This window comes from Vigna unguiculata, chromosome 8, assembly GCF_037176805.1.
Source record: "Vigna unguiculata cultivar grain cowpea cultivar isolate G323 ecotype 2 chromosome 8, ASM3717680v1, whole genome shotgun sequence".
Lineage (NCBI taxonomy): Eukaryota > Viridiplantae > Streptophyta > Magnoliopsida > Fabales > Fabaceae > Vigna > Vigna unguiculata.
Window position 1 is genome coordinate 36029320 of NC_140799.1, and position 26112 is coordinate 36055431.

Below are 26112 nucleotides of genomic sequence, written 5' to 3' on the forward strand. Positions count from 1 at the left end.
TCATCATGCTTCTCCATGTTATACCAGATTTTGATGATAAAAACAAAAGACAGAGAATTGCAATATGGCTAAGAGGAAAGAAATGAGCCTTTACTTATGGTTGTTCAAGAAATTAAAATTGTTAGAATGATATGTGGATATAACATATAGCTGAGTTGGCCCTAATCAAAATTTGGCTTAATTTGGCCAAGTTGACTCTGGCCGAAATTCATCTTGGTCGACCTGACTGAAATTCGGCCGAGTCGATTTGGCCAAATTTGACTGAGTCGTTTCCAGCAAAAATTAGCCAAATGCGGTGGAGTTGGCCTCACTAAAATTTGGCAAAATTTGATCGAGTTAGATCCGTCCAAAATTTGATCAAATTTGGCCAAATTTTGTTTAGTCGGCATCAAAATTTGACTGAATTTAAATATTTTAAGTTGACAATTATAATTTTTAAATTTATTTCAATATTTTATATATTAAAATAAATATTGTTAAAATGATTTTTTTTGCTTATAAGAGAAATTCAATTGTTTTATCCAAACTAGTAATTGAAATGTAAGATATTCTAATTACTCTATACAAAGAGATTATTTAAGAAATGAAGTAAATTCAATTGCAAGAATTCCAAACGCAATGCATTTCAATTTCTTAGAATTGTTGAAATGTTTCATCCAAACACAAGGTGAAAGTGTCAAAGAAGGTTTAGATAGTATGAAAAAGTTGATCGGTGATAGAAACAAGAAAATAAAAGTAACAATCACATAATTTATTGATACTAAACTCAAAAGACAACTACTTAGAAGAAAATAAAAATTATTTTAAGCATTTAATATAATGAAATATTTGTTAATATTTTGTTAGTAAAAAAGTTGAACCCACCATCTTTTCGATCCTCTAATGATAAATCAGGAAGTATGACCGTTTTGATATTTTATTTGAGAAAATGACATGATCTATGACTTCTTTTGAGTTTTCATAGTATTTATATTTGAATTTGAGTTTTCATAGTATCTATATTTGAATTTGATGTATGAAATAATGATTCATATAATGGGTATTAAAACAGTATTAATGAGTATTAAATATTAATTATTTTAGAATTAATATGAAATGGGAACTTTGGGTTTATTAAATATTAACGATTTCAATAATAATAATATATGTAGAAGGTTTCATACTTTAATTAATTGTAAATTATCTTTTATAACATTCTTAATTACCTTATCATGTATATATAATTCATGACTCATGAGTTTTTCGTGCTAGATAATAAAGTTCAGGAGAAGATGATGGATATATTGTTCTTCATCTTTTGTTTGGTGACTTGTCATATTATGACGTTCTAAATTTTATTATTATTCCATGTATTTTAGTTAATTTAAAAAAGTTAATTAAAAAACTGAACATATTTATTTATTTTGTTTATAATTTTAAAATCTTAAATTTTATTTTAAAAACTTTAAAAATAAAATTAATTAAATTTTCTCATGTACCAGAAATATTCTCAAAACTTATTATAAAAATTTCAAATTTTAAAATAAATAATCATAATTGTTTAAAAATAATAAATAATATCCAACAAGCGCGATAAATAAAAATATAGGACATTAAATATTATAAAGTAAAACCATAACATAATTAATATGTAATAAATACCATATAGTGACAAAATGATTTTAATAATAATATATGTAGAAGGTTTCACATTTTAATCAGTGGCGGATCTTGACCAACATTGTTGGGGGTGCCCAAATAATACATCCAAAATTTATACATTTCATTATTGTCACTAATACAATAAAAAATGAAGTATACGAAGAAAATTGAGAGACATAAATACCAAAAATGATTTATCAATATACCTATTTAAATAATCTATTCCTTTATTCTTCATCAATATACCTATTTTAAAAAAAATACTAAAAAATGATTTATCATAATCTAATAAAAAATTGAGAGACATAAATACCAAAAGAAAATTCGATGATAATCAAACCACACTTAAAATTCAATTATAAAAAACACAAAGTACAATCATGTTTTCTTCTATGTTGATAAAATAAAAAATTAATATAAAAGAGACTCATTAAATAAATTATGAAACTAGTATTTCACTATCAAGTGAGACAAAAGAGAATTACCTTCTTCTTTATTTCTTCGAATGGAAGAGAACAGTTGAGAGATGAAAGCAAAAATAATTGATTTTTTTCTCTTCCGAAAGAAAAGAAAATAGGTAAGAATGGAAGATGAGAACAATTTGTAAGAAATTCAAGACATAGACATATAAAATAGGCTCATTAAATAAATTATTGAATTAATATTTCACTATCAAGTGAGACGAAAGAATTACTTTCTTCTTTTCTTCCTTGAGAAGGGAAGAGAATAAAGGAGAAATAAGAGAAAAAATAATAGATCTTTTTCTTTTCAGAAACAAAAAAAACAGATGAGAATGAAATATAAAAACAATTTATGAAAAACACAAAAATAAATAATTAAAAATATCTTGATAAATCTTTTTAATATTTATTCTTTATTATATTTGATTTTATATTTTATTATTTATTAGTATTAATTATTATGTTTATAAAAGAAATAAAATATTTAATTTAATATTTATAACAAAATAAAATTAAAATACATGATATTTATAATAAAAAAATCAAAATATTTATTGTAAAAAAAGTTTCAAAATTTTGGGGAGCCGAGCCCCTCCTGCACCCTTGATCCGTCCCTGATTTTAATTAATTTATTATGTTAATATATTTGACTTTAGTTTTTAAGATACATTTTAAATTATCTTTTATAACATTTTTAATCATCTTATACGTGTATATATAGATGATCAAGTACTCTTGTTAGATAATAGAGTTGAATAAAAGATGATGAAGATATTATTCTTTATCTTTTGTTTGGTGACTACTCATATTAGTTATTATGTTGATGGTATTCGAGTTACATCAAAGGAAGATGTGAAGTTTGAGATAAAAGCAAATCCCATTACTAATTCTCCAATCAAGACTATTCATGTATTTTATAATTTTTGAATATTTTTTATGTAATTTCCTTTTCTTTTATTGATATCGTATTATATGAATTACTAATTTAATTTTGTTTATATTGGATTTTGTAGACAAAATTTGGAGACATTGTTGATTGTGTTGACATTTACAAACAACCAGCTTTTAATCATCCTTTATTAAGAGATCATAAATTACAGGTATATATAATAAAAACATTTGATGACATAGAACAGCTTCAACTCTATAATATTTCAGTTATTTGGCTTTAACTTTCAATCTAATTTTGATAACATTTTAATAAACTATTTATTAATTTGTTTGTTTCTTTATTTACAGTTAAAACCCAATTTTGAAATTGAAGAAACAGCTGGGAATAGTTTAGAGATTGAATCCATGTTTGGACTTGACGAGGAGATTTGTCCAGACGGAACAGTTCCTATTCAGAGAACAATAAAAGATCATATCACTGAAGAAAAATTGTCGTTAAATCATCATATGTTGGTTAAAAGCAATCCTGGTGTTCATGTAATATATCTTATCTAATATCTAATGTTGATCGTTTGTTCCTTAAAATTATATGACATTTGATTTTTAAAGTTGATTAATTTTTTTAACATATTGATTTTTTAGGTTGCAGAGGTATCTCTCAATAAACGTTCGGGTCCTTATTATAAAGTGAGTGGAACAACTAGTGTTTATAATCCACAAATTCATAAGAATACTCAAATATCTTTGGCTCATCTATGGGCTGAGAATGGATCTGGAAACGGTATCAACAAAATATCTGCAGGATGGCATGTGAGTTACAACACTTGAATTTATGATTTTCCTACAAAATAAAGTAATTTTAATTTATGTCTTAAATTTGAATACTTTTAAATCTCTTTCTAGTATCAATCAATTGGTCACTTTTCCTTCCAATCTTTTGTAACCCCTTAGTCAACTCAACTTTCTCAATCTTTCTTTTAGAAGTGTCTTGACTATAAATAACAAATAAATATGCCTTTCTAGGTATTATTCAAATTTATTTCTATTTTGATCAAAAATTCTTGAATTGGCTAGATATGAATATGGATAATACTTGATTTTTTCAATTGAACACGAGGATAGAGATGAGTTTGTACATATCGATTATGTCTTTGTCCCTATACCTACCCTAATACTCATTCCCGCTCGTATCCTCATCTCCGTTTAAATTACTAAAATATTCATAGTTTATTAGGTAATACAATATATATATAATTATTAGTGGTTAGTTTTATAACCTTTCTTTCATTAACTACACATTTTTTTCTCTCTTGTCTAATTGTTTGGCCGCACCATGAAATCAATTCACATCTTTAATATACCTTCTCTCTAATAAGAACCTTTATACAGTTATGTTCAAATGATATATGAAAATTAAATATTTTGTATGTCTAATATTTGAATATTTCTACTCTTTTATATAAACACTTCATTTGTTAGATAATAAGAAATTTATCATTTACTATCATATACTTAATTTTTGTTTCAATTTAGGAACTCTTTTTGTTTTTTTTTTTTCTGAAACAATCTTCATTATCTCTCAACAATTCGACTAGTTTAATATTTGAAAATTTTTGTTAGATCTCTAAAATATTTTTCATCTTATTATACCCTTAATTAAACATTTTTTTTTCTTAGTGAAATTTCATTCAATAGTATATTAAATTGTTTTTAAGATATACATTTGATTATTTTTATTTCTTTTTAATATTTTTATTTGTTGTTTATTTTTATAATGTAGAACACTGTTTTGATATTTTTTATATAATTACTTTTATTTTCTAACTCATTATCATAAGTCATATGTGTAATTCTATTAGTACAATTGTATAAAAAAAGATTCATTTACTATAATACAATAATTTAATGTCATTGTCATGAATATTGTTTATTACTATCCAACATATGTTGAAGTTCAAAAGATTTACGCTAAATTTCAATTTTTATCAGTTTAATATTTGTTTTTTGTGTTATTTCATTCAAGTAGTGTATTATAATTTTTATTACTGTGAAAAAATATATATTAGAATTTTAAGAAAATGAGTATAAAGACATTTAAAATATTTTTAAATTTGAATATATGTTTTGTTTTTGTAATTTCTTAAAAATATTTTTAAATTTTATCAACTTTGTCTCATTAACATTTACAAACTTAATAAATATTTTGGTTTACATTAAATTTTATTTGGTACTCTAATTTGAAATGTAAACAAATATAGTTTATTTCTAAATATATTTTCTTAACAATATTTATTATTATTTTATAAAAAAATAACTAATTGATATTAAAATAATAAGAAATCAGTACAGATATGGACACGAGTATAAATGTATACCGGTTATCTTGTGAGATAGAGATAAAACAAAAATTTCATACCCATTAAATTTAGATATAAAAACCGAGATAAATTTTTTATTTAAAAATGAGTATAAAATAATAAAACGTCACATCCTGTTACCATTTCAAGACTTACCGAAGTAATGGTCATGTTTGAAGATGAGAGTAATGATAGGTCAAATAATTTTTTTATTAGAAGTTAATTAGAAATACTCAAGTTTATTAAGTACTTAAAAATTAATTAAATCTGTTAATTTTTTATCTATTATTTGTTTCTTATTATATACATACATTTGTCGTGTTAAAGGAAAAGAAAAATAAATAAAATAAAAATAAATAATTATTTTATTACAATTAAATCGTTGGCTTCTAGAAAAATTTATTAAAAAGAAAAAAGAAAAGGGATCATAGAATGTATCTAACTATTCTTATTCTTTGACATCAGGTAGATCCAATGTTATACGGTGATAATGCAACTCATTTTTATACTTCATGGACGGTAAGAAGAGATATTGTTACCTCTTGTTTTACACTTTTCTCATTTTTATGAAAAAAGATTATAATTAAACTTCCTTTTCTATTTTTAATACTATAGACAGATAATTTTTGGAAGACCGGATGCTTCAACGTTAGATGTCCAGGTTTTATTCAGATCGACAAACGTAAAATCTACCTTGGTGGACGTGTGTCCAACATATCTGTATACGGTGGACCAATTTTTGAGATTCCTATTACTCTTACTCTGGTAAATATATTTTTTATTTTTAAACTATTATAAAAAAAATTATTTTTGTAAAAGTTTGTGTAAAGTAATTTTTTCATATACGTGAATATGTCTATTTTAGGATCCGATGACGAAAAGTTGGTGGTTAAGTTCCGGACAGACAAGTATCGGTTATTTTCCGGCAGCATTGTTCAAGAACTTTGAATCGGCAAGCGTAGTAGGATGGGGTGGGAGAACAAGAACCGATGTCGGAAATACTAGTCCTGAAATGGGATCTGGATATTTTCCTGACAGAAAAATGACTCATTCATGTTATTTTAGATCAGCATTGATTGAAGATGAATCAAGAAAAATTTTTCCACCTAAACCTGATCAAACCTCATCCTTCAGTGACGTCACTAAATGTTATGGTGTTAATTACTATGGAGATCAAGGAGGGTATCTTGGGGCTGTTCTCCTGTTTGGAGGACCTGGTCGTGTTTGTGGAGATTAATTTTTTTTTTTTTATAATTATGTTTTATATCAACTTTAAGAATAAACAGGTTTATTATTAAGTACAATTTACTTATCCATTTTTCTCTCTTTTCTTTGCTATTTTTTCTTTACATCAAGTTTGCAAATGATTTATATGTATAATAGTTAATTATGGACGTTAACATAAATTGTTTAACTTTTTAGGGTGTAAAACTAACATAAATACCTCGTTTTATGTATATAAATAAATAAATGTATAATTATTGAAAGAATAAGAAGAATAAATAGATAATTATGTTAAAAAAAAGGAACCTATATTATTTTAATTGAATAAATTGAGCTAGTTACTCTAATCACCTAATAGGCTAATATGTATTACATTTCACGTTACATTTGTATTGACTTTATTCTTTCTTTTTCAATTTTTTTAGTACGAGACTTAACTGCCAGTCTATTTTATTTTATTTTATAACGTATTTATTTCAAAATTATATATTATTCTAAATAAAAGATAGAGAGAAAATTTTAACATATCAACAAGAAAAGGCATTAATATGCATTAAAGTTAAGAAACTTGAAATCAAAAAATTATTTATTTGAAGTTATTTATTATTGTATTTTATAAACTATTTTTAATAAATAAAAAATTTAAAATATTTGGAATTCAATGAAAAGAAAGTACTAAAAGATAGGAAGACACCAATTTCAAACTCTGTTAAGTTTGAAATTACTTGTGCAATGTTCGAAAAGTCAATCACAAGTTATTTCTTACATGTGGTGACGGTATACAATGTATATATAGTGACAAAATTAAATAAATAATTCTTGTCGAAAGTATACTTCAATCTTTGCATCAAAATTTAATGTTGATGTATATGTTGTAGAAGAATTCAAAGATAGTGAAAATGTTTCACTTCAACAACAATTTCATAAGTAATAATAATTAATTTCAAAATAAAGGTAGAGGAAGCGAGGAGCATGGTAATCTAAGAGAATATTTTATAGTAGATTTGGTTATCTTGCTTCTCAATGTTATACCAGGTTTTGATGATAATAATATAAAAAGAAGACATAATTGAAATATGGCTCAGAGAAAAAAAGTGGAGACTTCGTTGTTATGTTCATTTGTTTTGAATTAATTAATTTTCATATTCACTGCTTAAATTAATAAATAAGCATAATTATCTAAATAAATGTAAATCCCTTGGAAAAATAACATTTGGACTTATCATTTTTACTATTTGTACGATTTGTTATGCTTGCCAAAAAATTAACATGTGTTTTTTGCAAGTATTCTTCAAACTGTATAGACGGTCGACAAAGCATAAAACTTGAAGACTATTTGAAACAAGAGACTTTCAATGAGTCTTTGAGGACTAACAAAGTGGATGTCGCTTGGTCTTACCGAAACATTTTGTATGAATATGGTAGGCAAGGCGTAAAACTTGAAGACCAGTTGGAGCAAGGGATGTCCAGTGAACCTTGAAGGACCAATAAAGTGGATGTCACTCAGTCTTACCAAAATAATATGTAACACATGATTTAAAATAAAAATAGTACATCATATCAATGTAGTTATTTTCTTAATCTTTATTACTAATTATAATTAATGTTCGGTCCAAATATTGGCTTGACTTCTTACTCGGTCCAAATGCTAGCTTGACTTCTTGTTCACCCAAAATCTTAGGAAGCCACTTCGACTCATGACAAATCTTGAATAAAACTCAGTTGTTTTATGACAAATCTTTATCAAGTCAGAATCAAAACGATCACGTTGAGGTTGGCCATTCCCTGAACAATATAACATATAAATAAAATATTTACATAGTTGAAACTAAATATAGACACAATTTTTTTCCTTTATGTGTAACAGATTTCCCAAAAAAAATTTGAGAAATTTGTTAATAGGAAAGGGTCTTATTAAAACCAGTAATGTAGATTTCTCAAAAGATAAATATTTTAGACACTTAAAATGCTTAAACTTTAAAAAATCTTTAAAATATGATAATTTGATGGATCTTTTGATAAATCGGATCGAAAAATGATAAACAAATTCTTTCTTGCTTAATTCTTCTCTTCTCGGTCAGTCCTGAGTTTTTCATTTTCTCAACTCATTTATTCAATCTTCCCTTGACTTTCTCTCACCTCTCTGTCATTTCTTAACCCTAGTTTTCTATTTCACAGGCTTGTCCTAAATCTATTACCTTGAAGGCTTGCAGACGAAGATGATAAAATACAATTGAAATTAGTAGGATGATTAAATGGTTAAAGGTTTCACAACAACCGCTGGTGCATCTCGAACGATATTTGTTAGGAATAAAAATTATACCATCAAAATTTATATATTTAATTATTATCGATAATATAATAAAAATAATATATACTTTAATGTAATTGTAATGAAAGAAGCTACACATATATAAAAAAAAATTATACTATGACTTTCTTTTTTGACTTTTATCATTTATTTTTAAACGTGACTTAGTATGGATCATTGATTTTTTTAAAAGAAAAGATAATGGTATATTAATTAATAATTCACCCTAAGCCATATCAGAGAATAAAGAATGAGAATAAAAAAATAGAAATCATAGTATAACTATCCCATATATAAAGGATTGTCCTTTATTCCTTTAGATATTTGTTAACGGATCAATAATATGGTAGTGTCTCTTGTATCACTTATAAAAAATAAATCTATTCTTTTATTTTTCATCAATCTATCTATTTAAAAAAAAATTAAAACTGAAAATTAATTTATGTAATCTAATCAAAATTCTGAAATGTTATTATTAAAAGAATATATAATAATCAATCACATCTAAAAACCATTTATGAAAAAAAATTAAAAATACTAAAACTTTTATATAAATGTATAAACTTTTTTAAGATACAAAATATATAAAATTATAAAATTATATCAAAGTTTTAAAAAAGATATTTGAAATTATATATCAATGAATATATAAAAAAAGTTGAGGACCGAGGGCCTCCTCTCTCACTAAGCTATGCCATTCACAACAAAAACTAAAAGTAGGTCGATTGTTTTAATTGAAAAGTCTTGAGTTTTTTTTTTTCATTCACATATTTTTCCTATGTTCGAGGCTCTATTCGTTTGAAGAGAGATAATAACAATAAACTAGTTTACGAAGATGGATATAAATCTTTTTTTATGTTCTCATTGAATAATTTAAGTGAATTAACAAAAACGGATTTGTGCGTTCTCTAATAAAATTCATCCACTCATCTTTGTGAATATTTGAACAAATTTATATTCACTTTACTTTTATGCCCTTTTATATTATATATAATTATTAATCATAATATATTATTATTATTATTAATATTGTTTATTTACTATTATATATATATATATATATATATATTTATTATGTAATCGGTTATATGTATATAATAATAAATAATATATATATATAATAATAATTAATATTAATAAATTTATTAATAGTTAATATATCTAATAATAATTAATAATGTATATTAATAATTAATAATATATTTATTTATATATATATAATAATTAATAATATATAGTAACTAATAATATATTTGTATATAATAATATGTATAATAATTTTTATAATTAATTAATAATAATAAAAAAAAATATGTGTAATAATTAATTATAATTACTATATTGTTAAATTTTAATATTTGTAATTCATCTAATAATCATTTAATTTTATTTTTACCATCAAGGGTATTTTAATAATTTTCAAATTTTATGTATTAAAACTTTTTTTTAATCTATTACATCAATTATATCATTGACTAACTTTTACAAAATTTATCTCTAAATCCACTTATTTACTCTCTAAATCCACTAAAAAGCCATAGATATTCGTTCACTCAAATCAACATAAATTCATCTTCACACTATCTCTCGAATTTACCCTACTAAATGAACACAAACTAAGATTCGAAATTAGTATATTCTATTTTGGTCTATATAACTTAAGTCTTTTATTTTCCAACCTTTACCCAAATTTTCTTATTTTGTGTATAATCTATTTTCTTATTTTAAGATTAAAAATTAGTATATGATATTTTGTGTATAATTCTAGAGATATTATCTTTTATATATATATATATATATATATATATATATATATATATATATATATATGTATGTATGTATTGTGTAAAATATTCGCTTTAAAATGTTTTCTTTTATTTATTTTTTCATATATCAAATCAAATATTATTTTTTTTGTTATTGTACAATTTGGTTCCTCTTTAACAAATCGATATCTAATTTTAAACTTTAATAAACTAAATTATAAACGCTTAAACTTTAATTTACAAAATATGGATGTAGAGTAATACAATGTAATTATTTGAATTGAAATCTATAAAATCCAAATTAGTTTTATTTTACCCGATATAAATCTGTATTTTATTTTATTTCAATTCAAATTTTAGATAGTTTGTACTATATTTGAATTTATTTGAATTTCAATTATTTAGATTGTGACAGGATTTTTCAAAACAAAAAAAAAAATATTAAACATGAATAATGAAATTGTATAAAATATTGTGTCTTTAGTAAGGTGCATTGTAATTTGAAGAGAATATCATACTTTGTTTATCAGTATTTGACATTTTACTCTTAAAAATGAAACAAATAACAACGTGCTCTATCAAGCATTTCCCGGAACAACTATTTTGACCATTTTAAATATTTAAAATTATTTATTCTTATATTTATAGACAATGGAGAACAAATTATAATGTATTATTATAGTACATGTAAAGAAGTGAACAAAATATAGTATAACCAAGAAATATAACAAATTATAAATTACACGTGAGTTTAATAAAAATATGAATATACTTTTGTAATTCATTAATATACTTTTAAAACACGTAACATATACCTATATAAAAAATATCAATTTAGTATTATGATACATACAAACAATATACATACTAATTAATTAAATGAAATACTAAAATATAAAAAATAATTAAAATTTTCTAAAAGACGTAACTATTATTCTTATGTAATTTAAAATTATTTTTTTAATCAAAATTTTAAAGGTTAAATATATTTTTTGTCCTCAACTTTTAGTAAAAATTATAATTAGTCTCTCTTCGAAACTTTAGCCCATTTAGTCCCTCAACTCTAAAATTGCGTGAATTTAGTTATTTTAACCAAATTTTATTAAGTTTATTTGACATTTCAAATACGTTTCATGATAGTTTTTTAGCTAATATTGAATTAAAAATGTGTCAAATGATGTAAACATCTCAGATGCTAGTTTAAAACGTTAAATAAGCTTAACAAATTTTGTTTGACATGACTAAATTCACGCAGTTCTGAAGTTGAAGGACTAAATTGAGTTAAAGTTTCAAGGATGGACTAATTCCAATTTTCATTGAAAGTTGAGGGACCAAAAACATATTTAACCCAAATTTTAATTATCTTTTTAAATTGTACACAATTTTATAAAATTATACTATGATTAATTGTACATAAAATGTACAATTAATAGTTTTAATAAAAACTTTATATATTAATAATATTAATTATGAATATGAATGTTTAATAAACAATTAATTACATAAATTAACATAAAATTAATATATCATATTATATATATATATATATATATATATATATATATATATATATATATATATATATATAATGTTCATTGATATATAAGTTATATACATTAATGTATAATTAATCATAAGATATATAAAATTGTACATTAATGATTCTTATGTGTATAAAATTGAAAAATCAATTAATATACATATTATCCACATATATTTTTTTATATTAATTATACAATTAATATACCTAATTTTTTTAAAAATATTTCCCATATTATATACATATCAATTAAAAGAATTAATAATGAAACTAAAATAATAATAACAATATGTAAAATAATTAATATATATATATATATATATAACTGTTATTATTAACATACAATTAATATATCATTACATATATATTTAATGTATAAGTTAAATAAAATTGTACATTAATGATTCTTATGTATATAAAATTGTAAAATTAATTAATATACATATTTTTCACACATATTTTTATAATAATTGTACAATTAATATACCTATGATTCTTATATTACTTTTTAAAAACTATTTCCCATATTATATACATATCAATTAAAAAAATAATAATGAAATTAAAATAATAATAATATGTAAATAAATCATAAAATAAATTATTAATAATGTTATAAATATAATTTAAATATATTTTTAATCTTATAATATAATATAATATAAAAAATATAAGTAGAAAAGAAGAAGATGTGTGTTTATCTAGTACGTCCTATACTTTACATATATTTGTCAATAAACTCTCTCACGTATAAAATAACAGTATTTTTATAATGATAATAATTTATAATTCCTTATGTTAATAACTTTAATAGATATAATTTTAATTTAAAGTTATACAGTAACAAATAATCATGTATTTATTATATTTTTTAAAAATTATTGTATATTTTTTAGTATATATATATATATAATGTATAATATATTATTACTTTTATATTATTTTTAAAATTAATGTATTAACGTATTATTAAATATGTTTCATATGTAATACACATACATAGATCATATAGGTGCTCATCAGAGAGTCCAAAAACTTCATTGTTTTCCTAACCTTGAGCGGCTCCTCTTTGGTCCACAATCCTTACATAATATTGTAATATTTATATACCTGTTCTAAGCAGTTATTTTTTTATTTCTTGAAGGACCTTCTGAATTTTATTGAATTTTATTAATATTCCATATGTTTTAGTTAATTTAAAAAAATTATTTTTGAAATCAAGCATATTTATTTATTTTGTTTATATCGTTCAACTTAAAATTTTCAAAATCTCAACTTTTATTTTAAAAACTTTGAAAATAAAATTAATTAATTAATCTCATGTCTCAGAAATATTATCAAAACTTATTAATAGAAATATTTAATTTTAGAAGAGAAAATCATAACTGTCCAAAAATTAATAAATGATATGCAAAAGAGTCATAAATAAAAATATAGGACAGTAAATATTATACAGTAAAACAATAAAATAATTACTATGTAATAAATACCATTTGCCATTTTAATAATAATATATGTAGAAGGTTTCACATTTTAATTAATTTATTATGTTAATATATTTGACTTTAGTTTTTAAGATACATTTTAAATTATCTTTTATAACATTTTTAATGACCTTAGACATGTATATATAGATGATCAAGTACTCTTGTTCGATAATAGAGTTGAAGAAAAGATGATGAATATATTATTCTTTATCTTTTGTTTGGTGACTACTCATATTAGTTATTATGTTGATGGTATTCGAGTTACATCGAAGGAAGATGCAAAGTTTGAGATAAAAGCAAATCCCATTACTAATTCTCCAATCAAGACTATTCATGTATTTTATAATCTTTGAATTTTTTTTATGCACTTCCTTTTTTTTTATTGATATCACACATTCATAAATTACTTGTTTAATTTTTTTTTTCTTTTTTATTTTAGACAAGATTTGGAGACATTGTTGATTGTGTTGACATTTACAAACAACCAGCTTTTAACCATCCCTTATTAAAGAACCATAAATTGCAGGTATAGAATAAAAAGCTTTGATCACATATAATATTTTAATGTTTTGGTTATAACTTTTAATTTTACTTTGATTATATTTTTAATAAATTTTTAATTTGTTTGTTTCTTTATCTGCAGCTAAAACCCAACTTTGAAATTAAAAAAACAACTGTGGATAGTTTACAAATTAAATCCGTGTTTGGACTTGATGATGAGGAGAATTGTCCAGAAGGAACGGTTCCTATCCAGAGAACGATAAAAGATAATTTTAACGAAGAAAAATTATCATTAAATCCTCATATATTGGTTAAAAACATTCCCGGTGTTCATGTAAGATATGTTATTGTTCTTTAAAATTATTTGACATTTAATTTTTGAAGTTCATTAACTTTTGAATCTATTGAAATTTGTAGCTTGCAGAAGTATCTCTGAACGGACATTTTGGTCCTTATCATCAAGTTAGTGGAACTACTAGCACTTATAATCCACGAATTTATAAGAAGAATCAAGTCTCTATGTCTCATATTTGGGTTGAAAATGGATCCGGAAACGGTGTCAACAAAATTTCTGCAGGATGGCATGTGAGTTACAATGCTTTTCATTCATCATTTTCCTACAAAATCAACTCATTTATATCTTAAATTTGAACAAAAGTTTGAACACTTTTAAATCTCTTTCTAGTCATCAGTCAATTGGTCACTTCTCTTTCCAATCCTTATTAACTCCTTAGTTAACTTTCTCAACGTCTTTTTTAAGAATGACTTGAATTGGGATGATAAATAAACGCATCTCCTAGTTAATGTCCAAAATCATCCCATTTTGACGAGAAATATGCATTCATCGAGTTTTTTATGGATAATAGCTAATTTTTTAATTGGCTACAAGAGATGTGTATGTACATATCTATGTCATTATATCTATTCTAATAATAACAATCCTGTCTTTGTTTATGTCTCTGTTTATTAAGTAATCTAATATATATATATATATATATATATATATATATATATATATATATATATATATATATTATTCTTAGTCTATAGTTTTATAATTTTTTTTAGTTACACATTTTTTTCTTTCTTTACTAGTGGTTTGGTTTATCATAAATCAATTTACATCTCCAAGTTAGGTGGGAATGAGAATGAGACAAGATTTCTATACCAGTTGGACTTGGATTTGAGAATGAAGATAAGTTTTTTTCTGTAGAAATGTATGAGATATTGAAACTTGTTCCCGTCCTATTAACATTTCTAAACTTGACAAAATTAATGGTCAAGTTCAAAATGAGAAGATAAAGATAATAATTGACCACATAATTATTTTATTAAAAGTTAATTAAAAATACTAAAATTTATAAAATACTTACCACTTAATTAAATTCATTATTTTTAGTCTACTATTTATTTCTTATTATATACATACATTTGTTATGCTAGAGGCAAATACAAATAAATAAAATAAAAATAATTAATTATTTTATTATAATCAAGAAAAATATCAAATTTCTTTGAATTTTACAAAAATAACTTAAAAAGAAAAATAAAATGGAACATGAAATGTTTCTAATTATTCTTATACCTTGATGACAGGTGGATCCAGGATTATACGATGATTATAATACCCACTTTTATTCTACATGGACGGTAAGAAAATATATTGTTACTTCTCTTAATTTATGAAAACAAAACATAGAAGATAATATACTCCAAGATATACTATTGACTTTTCTCTTTATTATTTTTAAAAAAAGATTATAATTAAGCTTCTTTCATTTTCATTTTCTGTATATTACAGTCAGATGATTTTGGGAAGACAGGATGCTACAACCTGAAGTGTTCAGGCTTTTTTCAGATTGACAAATATAATTATCTTGGTGCACATATCTCCAACATATCTACATATGGTGGACCAACTTATGATATTCAAATGTCTATTACTCGGGTAAATGAAGGTTCAATATATTTTTTATTTCTTAATTATTATAAAAAATTATGTTTTCTTGTTGAATTAAATTATAAAATGTTAAGTTTTTAAATTTTATAAAAGTCTGTATAAAACATTTTTTCCAAAAAAAGAGTTCTATATGTAATAAAATAAAATATGATCTTCAAATATCGTTTCTTAGAAAAATTCTTTACATTAACTTTTACAAAATACAGATACTAAATATTTTATAATTTAATTTAAAAATCAACCAATTGTTATGTTTTTAAATTTCAGTATTAGAATTGAATATAAGTATTAAATATATTTATAGATATGGATATGAATATGGATATAGATACGAGTATAATAGGTTATTCACAAAAGGTGACGTGTGTTTTCTTTCAGGATCCACATACAAAAAATTGGTGGTTAACTGTTGGAGGTAAAAACATCGGATATTATCCAGCAAAATTATTCTCGAACTTGGATTCAGCAAGCATAGTGGGGTGGGGTGGGAGAACAAGAGCTAATGTTGGTGATACGAGTCCTGAAATGGGATCTGGACATTTTCCCGATGGAAAAAGTTCCCATGCATGCTATTTTAGATCAGCAACGATTGAAGATGATTCAGGAGACATCTATGGACCTAAATCTAATCAAATTGTATCTTATAGTGATGCCACTAACTGTTATGATGTTCATTTCTTTGGACATCAAGGAGGGGATGCCGGAATTGTTCTCCAATTTGGAGGACCTGGGGGTAGTTGTGGAACTTAAATTTTTTATAACTATATTTTATATCAACTTTAAGAATAAAATCATCTTTATTTAGTATGATTTATGTGTGTTCTTTCTTAAACTTTGTTAATTTTTCTTTAAATCAAGTTGGACAAATGATTTATATATTGAATACTTAAGTATCGAAGTTAACATGAAATTGTTTAACTTTTTATTTTTAATTTGTAAAAAAAAACATAAATACCTGATTTTGTATAAATAAATAAATATATAATTGTTGTCTAATTAGACATTATTGGAACAAATAATCATAATTAAGTGGCTATTAAGACCCTTCTCCTTTGTTAAGATCACGCGTTAATGAACAATATTTTGACAGTATAGATAAGCCTTAATTATATATAAGTGATTATTATCATAACCAATACAGCTTAATTACAAGATTAACCTATAGACCCTATTTATATTAACATTATTCTCACATTTCTTTTGCTAATTAGAAGTTGTTCAAATGGTCTTAGAATAATAATAGATTTTAACGATGATTGCTAGTGTATAAATAAATGTTAAAGTAAAACTTGTCTTTCATTTTTAGACAAAATTTTATATTCTAAACGCAGGTTAGGTTGTGAAAAGGTCTATTCTCTTCTCTACCTAAACCTCAATTTTGTCTTTTGGATGAAACATATTAATAGTTTTAAGAAATTGAAATGTATTTTCTTTGAATTCCTTATAATTAAATTTATTAATTTTCTAAATAATCTGTTTGGATAGAGTAGTTAAAATATCTTATATTTTAATTTCTTCTTTGGATAAAATAATTGAATTTCTCTTATGAGATAAACTTTCATTTTAACAATATTTATTTTAATATATAAAAATTTAAAATTAAATTTAAAAAATACATTAACCAACTAAAAATATTAAATTCGATCAAATTTTTATCAGTTCGACTCGACGAAATTCGGCCAAATTTCTACCAGCAGAAAGTCAATCCAATTTGAAAAAATTTAGGTCAAGATCAACTCAGTCAAATTTGGCCAAAATTCTAAAAGATCCAACTCAATTGAATTTTGTCAAATTTCGGTCAGGACCAACTCTACCGCATTCAGCCAATTTTTGTTGGGGACGACTCAATCGAATTCGACATTCAGTCGGGGTCAACTCGACCAAATTTCGGCCAGGGAAGAAACGACCAAATTTTGATTGGGCCTGACTCAACTAAATTCTGCCAAATTTCAGATGAGGTCAATTCATTCAAATTTTGGACGATGCTGTTTGGGTTGAATTTTGGTCGGGGTTAACTCGACCAAATTTTGCAAAATTTCAATCGAGGTCAACTTTACCAAATTTGGCAGAATTTCAAATGGGGTCGTCTCGGCCAAATTTTATTGAATTTCTCTAGGCTGACTAGGTAAAAATTGGAAAAAAATTTGATCAAGTTCGATTTAGTCAAATTTGGCCAAAGTTGACTCTATTGAATTAAACCGACTAAGGTTAACTTAGACAAATTTGGCCAAATTTCAGACATGTCTGACTTGGCAAAATTCAGCTAAATTTCAGCCAAGTTCAACTTCGGTTGCATTCGGCCAAATTTATTTTTCGAGGATGACTTAATTCGATTGAATTTCATCCGAGGTCAACATGGGGAATGCAGCCCAACTTCAGACAAGGTTGACTCGACTGAATTTCAGTTGGGATCAGCTTGGAAAAATTTGACCGAATTTGATTGAGTTAGTCCTTGTCGAATTTCGGTCGGTAGCTCCAATCGAATTAGGTCAAGTCGGTCCGGACAAAATTTGGTCGTACTCGTCTTCAACCAAATTTCGATCATGTTGGGTTCAATAGAATTTCGATCGAGTTGACTCCGACCAAATTCAATCAAGTTGGCCCTTGCCAAATATTTGGTCAAACTCGGTCGAGACGACCCCGACTCAAAATTTGGCCGAATTTGGCCAAGTTATCCCGAACCATATTTCTGGTCGACTCAGCCCTGACCTATTTTTATCATGACCAATGAGAAATTCTACAACTTTGTGAAATTTAGAGTGAATTTCAAATTTTATTATTTTAGTTATTTGATTTTTTTTTAAATTCCTCAATTTCAATTTTCTTTTAATTCTCATCATTCAAACAAAACCATTTTACTTCAAAAAGATTTAAATTTTCCAAATAAATTAATTATTCTCTTAAATTGGTTCATCCAAACATAATCAAAGATCTGGTTGCTTTGGAGACAATTAAAAATATTGACTCGTACATCCATATATATATATAAAATTAGCAACAGAAAGTAGAATCTTGGAAAGAAGTTTGATGGGTTTAAGGGCATTTGGGTCGTCCTTCCTTGGTCTTCCAGGTGTTGTAGCAAGGACAGAGTTGCTTGTTGCCGTAAGTACCAGGAGGAACGCATAGGCATTTGGCACAACACTTTTGGCAGAAAAACATGCATGGCTTCTTGTGTGAAGTTGCTGAGCAACGGTATGTGCATTTCGGTTTACAATCTGTTACAAATTCATCATCATCATCATCATCATCATAATACAAATTAAACCAACATCTTTTTCATCACTCCATATTTACCTGAAGGCCGAAGTGTTCCGCTGCGCGTATAAGCCTGCTCAAACGTCACAAACACACTTTCTTAGAGAATCATTAACTGCACTTACGATCAGGTGTTGTTGCTGTTAATGTAATAATGTACCTCAGCTACATTCCAGAATGACACCAACAGAAGCAGAGACAGCGCAAGCATGATGGGGCTGTAGGAAGCTGCTGCCATGGCTATGATGTGTCAAGTCAGAATGCCACAGTTTTTTTTACAGAAAAACAATCTCAATTTTTGTTACTTCTCGGTTGGGAATTGCAGGGATATTTATAGGAATACATAAGAGAGAAACCTAATAATGAAAAGTTAGAAGAAAAAGAAATTAATTGGCAGTGGAATCCGTTGTTTAAGGCGTTGAAAAGGGTGATTGGAAAAAGTTGCATGAGGAAGTGAGCGAAAAACAGTGCCATATCTTTTCTTGTGTTTGTTTTTATTCCCTTTTGTCAACTCACCAACACGCTCCTTTTTCTTCTTTTTCTTCTTCTTATCACTGTTTAATTAACCTTTTTCCCACTTTCTCCATTGTTGCCTGCAACGTAGAATCGTTGATCTTAACAACAATAGTGGTTTAAAATGCTGAAACAAGTTTTGCACGACACTTTATAACTCTGTTTATTGTTTGATTACCTTTCGTGGGCCACACATTTCATTTTATTATCTTTTACGATCCCCCAAATCACGTCCTCGTGTACGGAATCACATGTGAGCGAACATGCACTTTACTGTTGCTGAATGCGTAAATTTAGTGACAATAATTAATGGATATTTGTTTCCCATAAACATAACCAAAGAACAACTATGCAAATTGTACACTAATATGTATCATAGGGACAGGGGTGGCAACAGGTTGATCAGACACGGACAATCTCCATTCTCGTCAACAAAAAATATTCACAATATCTGACATATCCACGAATATTTAAAAAGTATACATATTTTATAAATTTTTATATAAAATTATAAAAATATAAATATATTATAAATTAATTAAATATAAAATAATTTTAACTTTAATTAAATTTAACTTAATAAAATATAAATTAAATTTTCATTTTAAATTTTCTGTAAATAACATATACTCATGAATACAGATAGTATGATTTCACATCCAACCCGTTTATAAATGAGTATTAAAATACCCACTACTTGCATATATTAAAATATTCACTACCTGCTACTTAAGAGTACTAACTATCCACTATATGAATTTTATTCATAGATACCCACAAACACAAATATTTTTTGTCATTTCTAGAGTTAGTGCTTTATGCAAAGGTAAATGTTATTTGTATTGTTTTGTTTTTAAAATTTATCTTGGAATGAGTTAGGTTAATCTGAGCTTTTTTAAAAGAGATAAAATTTTATTGAGATATCTATCTCAGAAATTAATCTACCAGTTTTCAATTAAAATACTTTTTTTTTCAAAAAAAAAACAAAATACACTATGTAAACACTGGCATATTAATTCTTAAATTTGGTCAAGTTTTCATTTCTAAGCAGTTGACACTACTACATTTGTGATAGGATGAAAAAATTAAGAATTTAGGAAATTTGAATTAAATAAACTTCAGTACTGAAATATATAATAAAGTCTAAAATAAACTAACAATAAAATCTAAAATAATTGACAACAAAGTCTAAAATATAATTTTAAATATTATATAACAGTAGCTAAAAAACGAAAATAATATTTACGTATTATTTGTATATATTTGGTGATGGGGTTAATTAATCTAGGCCACACTGAAATTTTAGGGTATTGAGGTGAGATAGGAGGGGTTGGTGGGCCAAGCCATTTATACAAAACAAGTGAATTAATACAAAGAAAAACTCTAAAAATATTTTTGTTCTGGCTAACCTTTCGGACCAAAATTGTTGGATAAACAAAAACAATTATTTCCTGCACCCATCATTTTCTTTCCGCACCTTATTATTTTTGAAATTTCTTTTTCGAAACATAATAAAAAATTCCAATTTATTTTTTCCGGAAGTCAAACAATTTCTCCTTTTATTGAAAGTATTTTTTCGGAAAAATCACAAAATTATATTTTATTCAACTCGCAAAAAAAAAAACAATATATTTTTTCAGAAACTTAAAAAAAAGTTTGAGAGGTATTTGATAATGGGTCACAATCCATAAAAGGAAAAGTCACATTTTATTCAACTCGAAACTTAAAAAAAATAAAAATTAGGAGTATTCTCATTTATATTTTTTTTCAGACTTACATATTTTTATACAATATATTTCATCTCTCGTTTTAACTAAATTGTTTGATGGTATAGCTTATAAAGGATAGAGTTTATAGAGGCAGTTCTGGTCTCTAATTCTATCAGTAGATGCATTATTTTCGAAGTTTTCTTTTAATAGTAGAGTTTCGGGTTAGTGTTATTAGTGATTAAAAAAATATAATTATTTCATATTTTTGTTTGTTCACACTACTCAGTAAAAAATAAACTCTAGTAATTTTATATAAAGATTACAAATTAAAACCACATTTAATTTAAGTATATCATTTTAATCTCAAAATTATTTCTCAAAATTCATCGTTGTATTTATTAATATCTTTCTAATCACAAAAATTTCACTAAAGTGCAGAACAATTCCTTAATACTTGAGTCAGTGTACTCACGATGTGTTAAAGTGTGATTTTGGATGCATAAGATACCAAATGATGTCCAAATTTCCACAATTATGCAATCCTAATTAGTTAAACACTATAATGTACTATCAATGATTTGCAGTGTCTCTTAAAAAAACATATAGAAGAAAAAAAAATGCTGAAGTATTATCTCAGAAAAAAAAAACTCTTAATACCACTAATAACAAAATTATCAATGCACTTATTTTCTGCTTAGCAAAAAAAAGTGAGTAATTCGGTCATTCATGTTCCTCAATAATTTTATCATCGATTTCTTAAGCATAAGGAATAAAAAAACTATTAACAAAGACCTTAACAACTAGAATAGTAAAAATCACTCTTTTCGATCAACAAACTCTATAAAATAATAACTCTGATCGCCACATCTACAACTTATCCAACTTGAAAACTTGCAAAAAATCACCCATCTTTTTAACTAGAATTTATAAATAAATACAAATGAATTACAATACGTTATGAATATAGATGACATTAAATCAAAAAAGTAAAATCAAAATTTATTAATTTGGGATGTCTAAGAATGGACAGAACAATAAATTGAAACTTACATTGCATCGTTGATTAAGAAATTGACCCAAACTATTTCAACAAAGAAAAAAAAGTAATTTCTACTAATGAGTTGAAACATAATTCCAATTGGTATTGACAGAAAAATACTACGTACACAGACTAAATAAATTCTTTTTAACATATATTGATAAAAAGTATTGACATATATTAATTAAAAGATGATGTCGAAGTTGATTACGATAATGTACTTAGGTTTTCCTATGTCAAATTATGCTGCCAATTTTTCCTTTAAAGCTTTTTTTTTTCCATTATCTTTAGAATAATTATGTCATCACATAGATTAATGACAATGTAAATTTACTTTTATTGGAGTGGTTTATGAATAAAGTATGATCTCTTTAGTTTTCCTTATATATTAAAAAATTATTTTTTTTTTTAATTAGTCGGATGCTATCTAATTTTGTTCAAATATGTCAGTTTGGTCTATATTTTTAAAAAAATGTCAATTCTGTCCCAACTTTTGAAAAAAAATGTGTCAATTAAGTTTATTTTAGAAAAAAAATTATTAACACGGTTGACGATGTGTCACGTGTCAATCTTTGATTTATTTTTTTTATTTATTTTTTATTTTTTTTGCCATGTATCAGGTTTTTAGTGTGACATGCGGCGCTAACAATGTCACATGACAAGGTACTATCACTATCAAGTGTCATTATCTTGATTTCAATCTAGTCACCATATATGTCTATTCGTTTCAATTTAATCATAATTTTCTTTTTAAAATAGATAAATATTGTCTTCATCTTAGGACGAAATTTATTATTTATATAAATGTTATATTGATATTTGTTATTAAAAATGACTTACAAAATTAAGTACTAATACTCATTAATCTATTACACAAGCATTACAAGGAATCGAGATAAAAAAAAGGATCGAGAAAAAAAAAGGATCTTAGTCTACATAAAAAAATGAATAAATAAATGGATTGAGAAAAAAAAAAGTTCCGAAAGAGACACTAACAACGATGAATAAAAAAATCAAAAGTTCAAAAAGTAACTCACATGGAGATGAATGTAGAACAAGAAAAGGAAGAAAAGAAATTGTCTCCAAGCAAACAATATGAAACAAGAAGAGAAGGAGAACAAAATGAGTAATTGTTTATCGTGGATAGGTAGTTGATGAGTCCGAGTTCTCTGCTGAGTTTTTTTATGATGTCTTATGATGAGTATTAAAAACACACTATTTTGATACTTTAAAGATAATTTTAGTATATTTTAAAATTTTAAAATTAATGGTCATCAGTGTATTTTGAAGGTACAGTAGAAGAACAATATAGAAAACCCAACAAAATCAGTACAGAATCCAAACTCGTAATTGATAATCACATTGCTTTATTGTGGGTAGTTGGAATTTAAATGAGAAGAGAGGAAAACCAAAAATCATTCAATGGAAGAGCACCCTTAAAATTGCTTTCAATGCAACAAACGTTTTGCATATTTTAGAATTCAATAAAATGAAAAATAATTTTGCAAAACGAGTGAGTTCAACTTTGGAAGACTTTTTAACTAATAGGAAAACAAACACACCCTTAATCATTAATTATACTTCTTCTTTAAAAGTTTTCATAATAGACATGAAAAAAAAAAAAAAACTTACTGAACACACCTTTGTTGTTTCACCTCTATAAGTTACACAAAGAAAATAGAGTTCTAAAAATCGAAAATTTTAATACCAACAAAAAGAGAAAATAGGATTATTTTATTACTATCAATCATATTTATTACATTATCATAATCTCTGTTAGTAATAACCAAAATTGTAAAAAATATAAAATTAAAATATATTAAAACAAATTAAAAATATTTTTTCTAATTAAAATAGAAAATATTAAAAATATTTTTTTATCCTAATAGTCTTCTATTTACAATAATTAATTTAAACATAAAGTAATCTCAATCAAATAAATCCTACATACAACAATTAATTTAAATTCGAAATTAAACTCGGTCAAATATAATCCCCAAAATCTATAGTAAAAGTAAACAATACAATGATGAAGTGAAACATAATCCCCAAAATCAAAGTAATCAATACAATGAACAATAATATGTAAAAAGAAAAAGGCATAAAAGTAATCAACAAAAATTAAAATATAAAAAATTTTGTTGATATTGTGATAATTTTGTAAAATATATAAGCATTTCCTAAGTATTGTCGCTGCAGATGAAATTACAAAGTATAAAAAAGATCAATAGAAGAATCACAAAAAAATTAAAAAAAATTCGTCAAAAATCGCTAGAAGGAGGGCTTGAACCTCCGACCTTGTGGTTAACAGCCACACGCTCTAACCAACTGAGCTATTCCAGCTTGACGTTTATATAAGTATAATATGCTTAATCAAATAAAAAACAACTAGTCTTTAGCAAAAGAAAAAACATTGATAGAGATATTATGAAACGCTTGAATGAGGACTTGAATAGTTTATGTGGAATATTGATAAGAAATTAGTATTTACAATTAAACAACGTTGTAAGTAAATCATTTGAAAAATAAAAACTAGTTTCAATTATTGTAATTATTGTAATTATTGATGAAAAAAATATTTATATCAAGATTTTGTATATTGTGATGAATTTTTTTCTTTCAAATTAAAAAAAAAATGTTTTTTTATCCTTATGTTATGTTTTGAATGAAAATAAATAGGAAGCAAGATTAATCACTTTCGAAAGTAAGAGTCTGATGAATTTGTGAAGTGTTTACACGTTACGAGTTATATACAACACTCTGTATACTACAAATTAAAAGAAAGATGGTAAAATATAATACTTGGTCAATATGACAATATGCAAAATTGTGATTTAAGAAAAAAATAAAGACCTTAAAAACCAAAAAATATGAAATAGTTTTCTCACGTCGTATACAAGTATTGTTATAATAGTAATATATTGTTTTTTTCTAATTCTTTATGATATTTATTTTGCCATATGTATATTAAATCAATGGCATTAATGAACTATGTGACTATTTTCTTCTTATAAGTTATTTTTAATTAGACATAATTTAAAATATACAACAACACTTTAAAATATATAGCAAGCGGAATTTCATTAGAACCGAGAGAAGTCACGTTTTTCCAAAAGAAATTAATTTTATTATATATATATATATATATATATATATATATATAAATTATATTTATATACTATTATATTATTTATATTAAATTTATGAAAAAATGTCATCTTTCTTTTTTATATATTTTATTTATTTATATAATTTTATTATTTAAAAATAAAATAAAAACTAATTTGATAAATAATCTATAACAATATATAAAGAGAATTTCTCTTTTTGTGTCCACTTTTCATTTTCCAATTTTACCCTTAATTATTATTTTATAATTAATTTATCTTTAACCGTTTTTTTAAATCTTTTTTATTTTGACCGTTATTCTAAAACCCTTTTTTAACAGTTATTTTAT

General features: G+C 24.6%; 3 protein-coding genes and 1 non-coding gene across 4 annotated transcripts; 2 read left to right on the forward strand and 2 right to left on the reverse strand.

The window, feature by feature from the left end:
- Positions 1 to 2857: 2857 nt before the first annotated feature.
- LOC114195587 (protein neprosin-like) lies at positions 2858 to 6666 on the forward strand. Its single transcript, XM_028086107.2, has 7 exons — positions 2858 to 3011; positions 3116 to 3202; positions 3342 to 3530; positions 3636 to 3803; positions 5816 to 5869; positions 5966 to 6115; positions 6216 to 6666. The coding sequence occupies exons 1-7, from the start codon at positions 2865 to 2867 to the stop codon at positions 6585 to 6587; spliced, it is 1167 nt and encodes a 388-aa protein (XP_027941908.1). The 5' UTR covers positions 2858 to 2864; the 3' UTR covers positions 6588 to 6666.
- A 7200-nt stretch (positions 6667 to 13866) lies between these two features.
- On the forward strand, positions 13867 to 16911 carry LOC114195121 (protein neprosin-like). The gene is made up of 7 exons (XM_028085512.2): positions 13867 to 14013; positions 14118 to 14204; positions 14322 to 14513; positions 14597 to 14764; positions 15776 to 15829; positions 15981 to 16127; positions 16518 to 16911. The coding sequence occupies exons 1-7, from the start codon at positions 13867 to 13869 to the stop codon at positions 16887 to 16889; spliced, it is 1167 nt and encodes a 388-aa protein (XP_027941313.2). The 3' UTR covers positions 16890 to 16911.
- Positions 16912 to 19090: 2179 nt separating this feature from the next.
- LOC114195330 (protein RSI-1-like) lies at positions 19091 to 19764 on the reverse strand. Its single transcript, XM_028085752.2, has 3 exons — positions 19555 to 19764; positions 19434 to 19467; positions 19091 to 19354 (listed from the first exon to the last, which is right to left on the reverse strand). The coding sequence occupies exons 1-3, from the start codon at positions 19630 to 19632 to the stop codon at positions 19173 to 19175; spliced, it is 294 nt and encodes a 97-aa protein (XP_027941553.1). The 5' UTR covers positions 19633 to 19764; the 3' UTR covers positions 19091 to 19172.
- A 5160-nt stretch (positions 19765 to 24924) lies between these two features.
- TRNAN-GUU (transfer RNA asparagine (anticodon GUU)) lies at positions 24925 to 24998 on the reverse strand. The gene has a single exon. It is a non-coding gene; the product is annotated as a tRNA-Asn (tRNA).
- Between the last annotated feature and the right edge of the window lie 1114 nt (positions 24999 to 26112).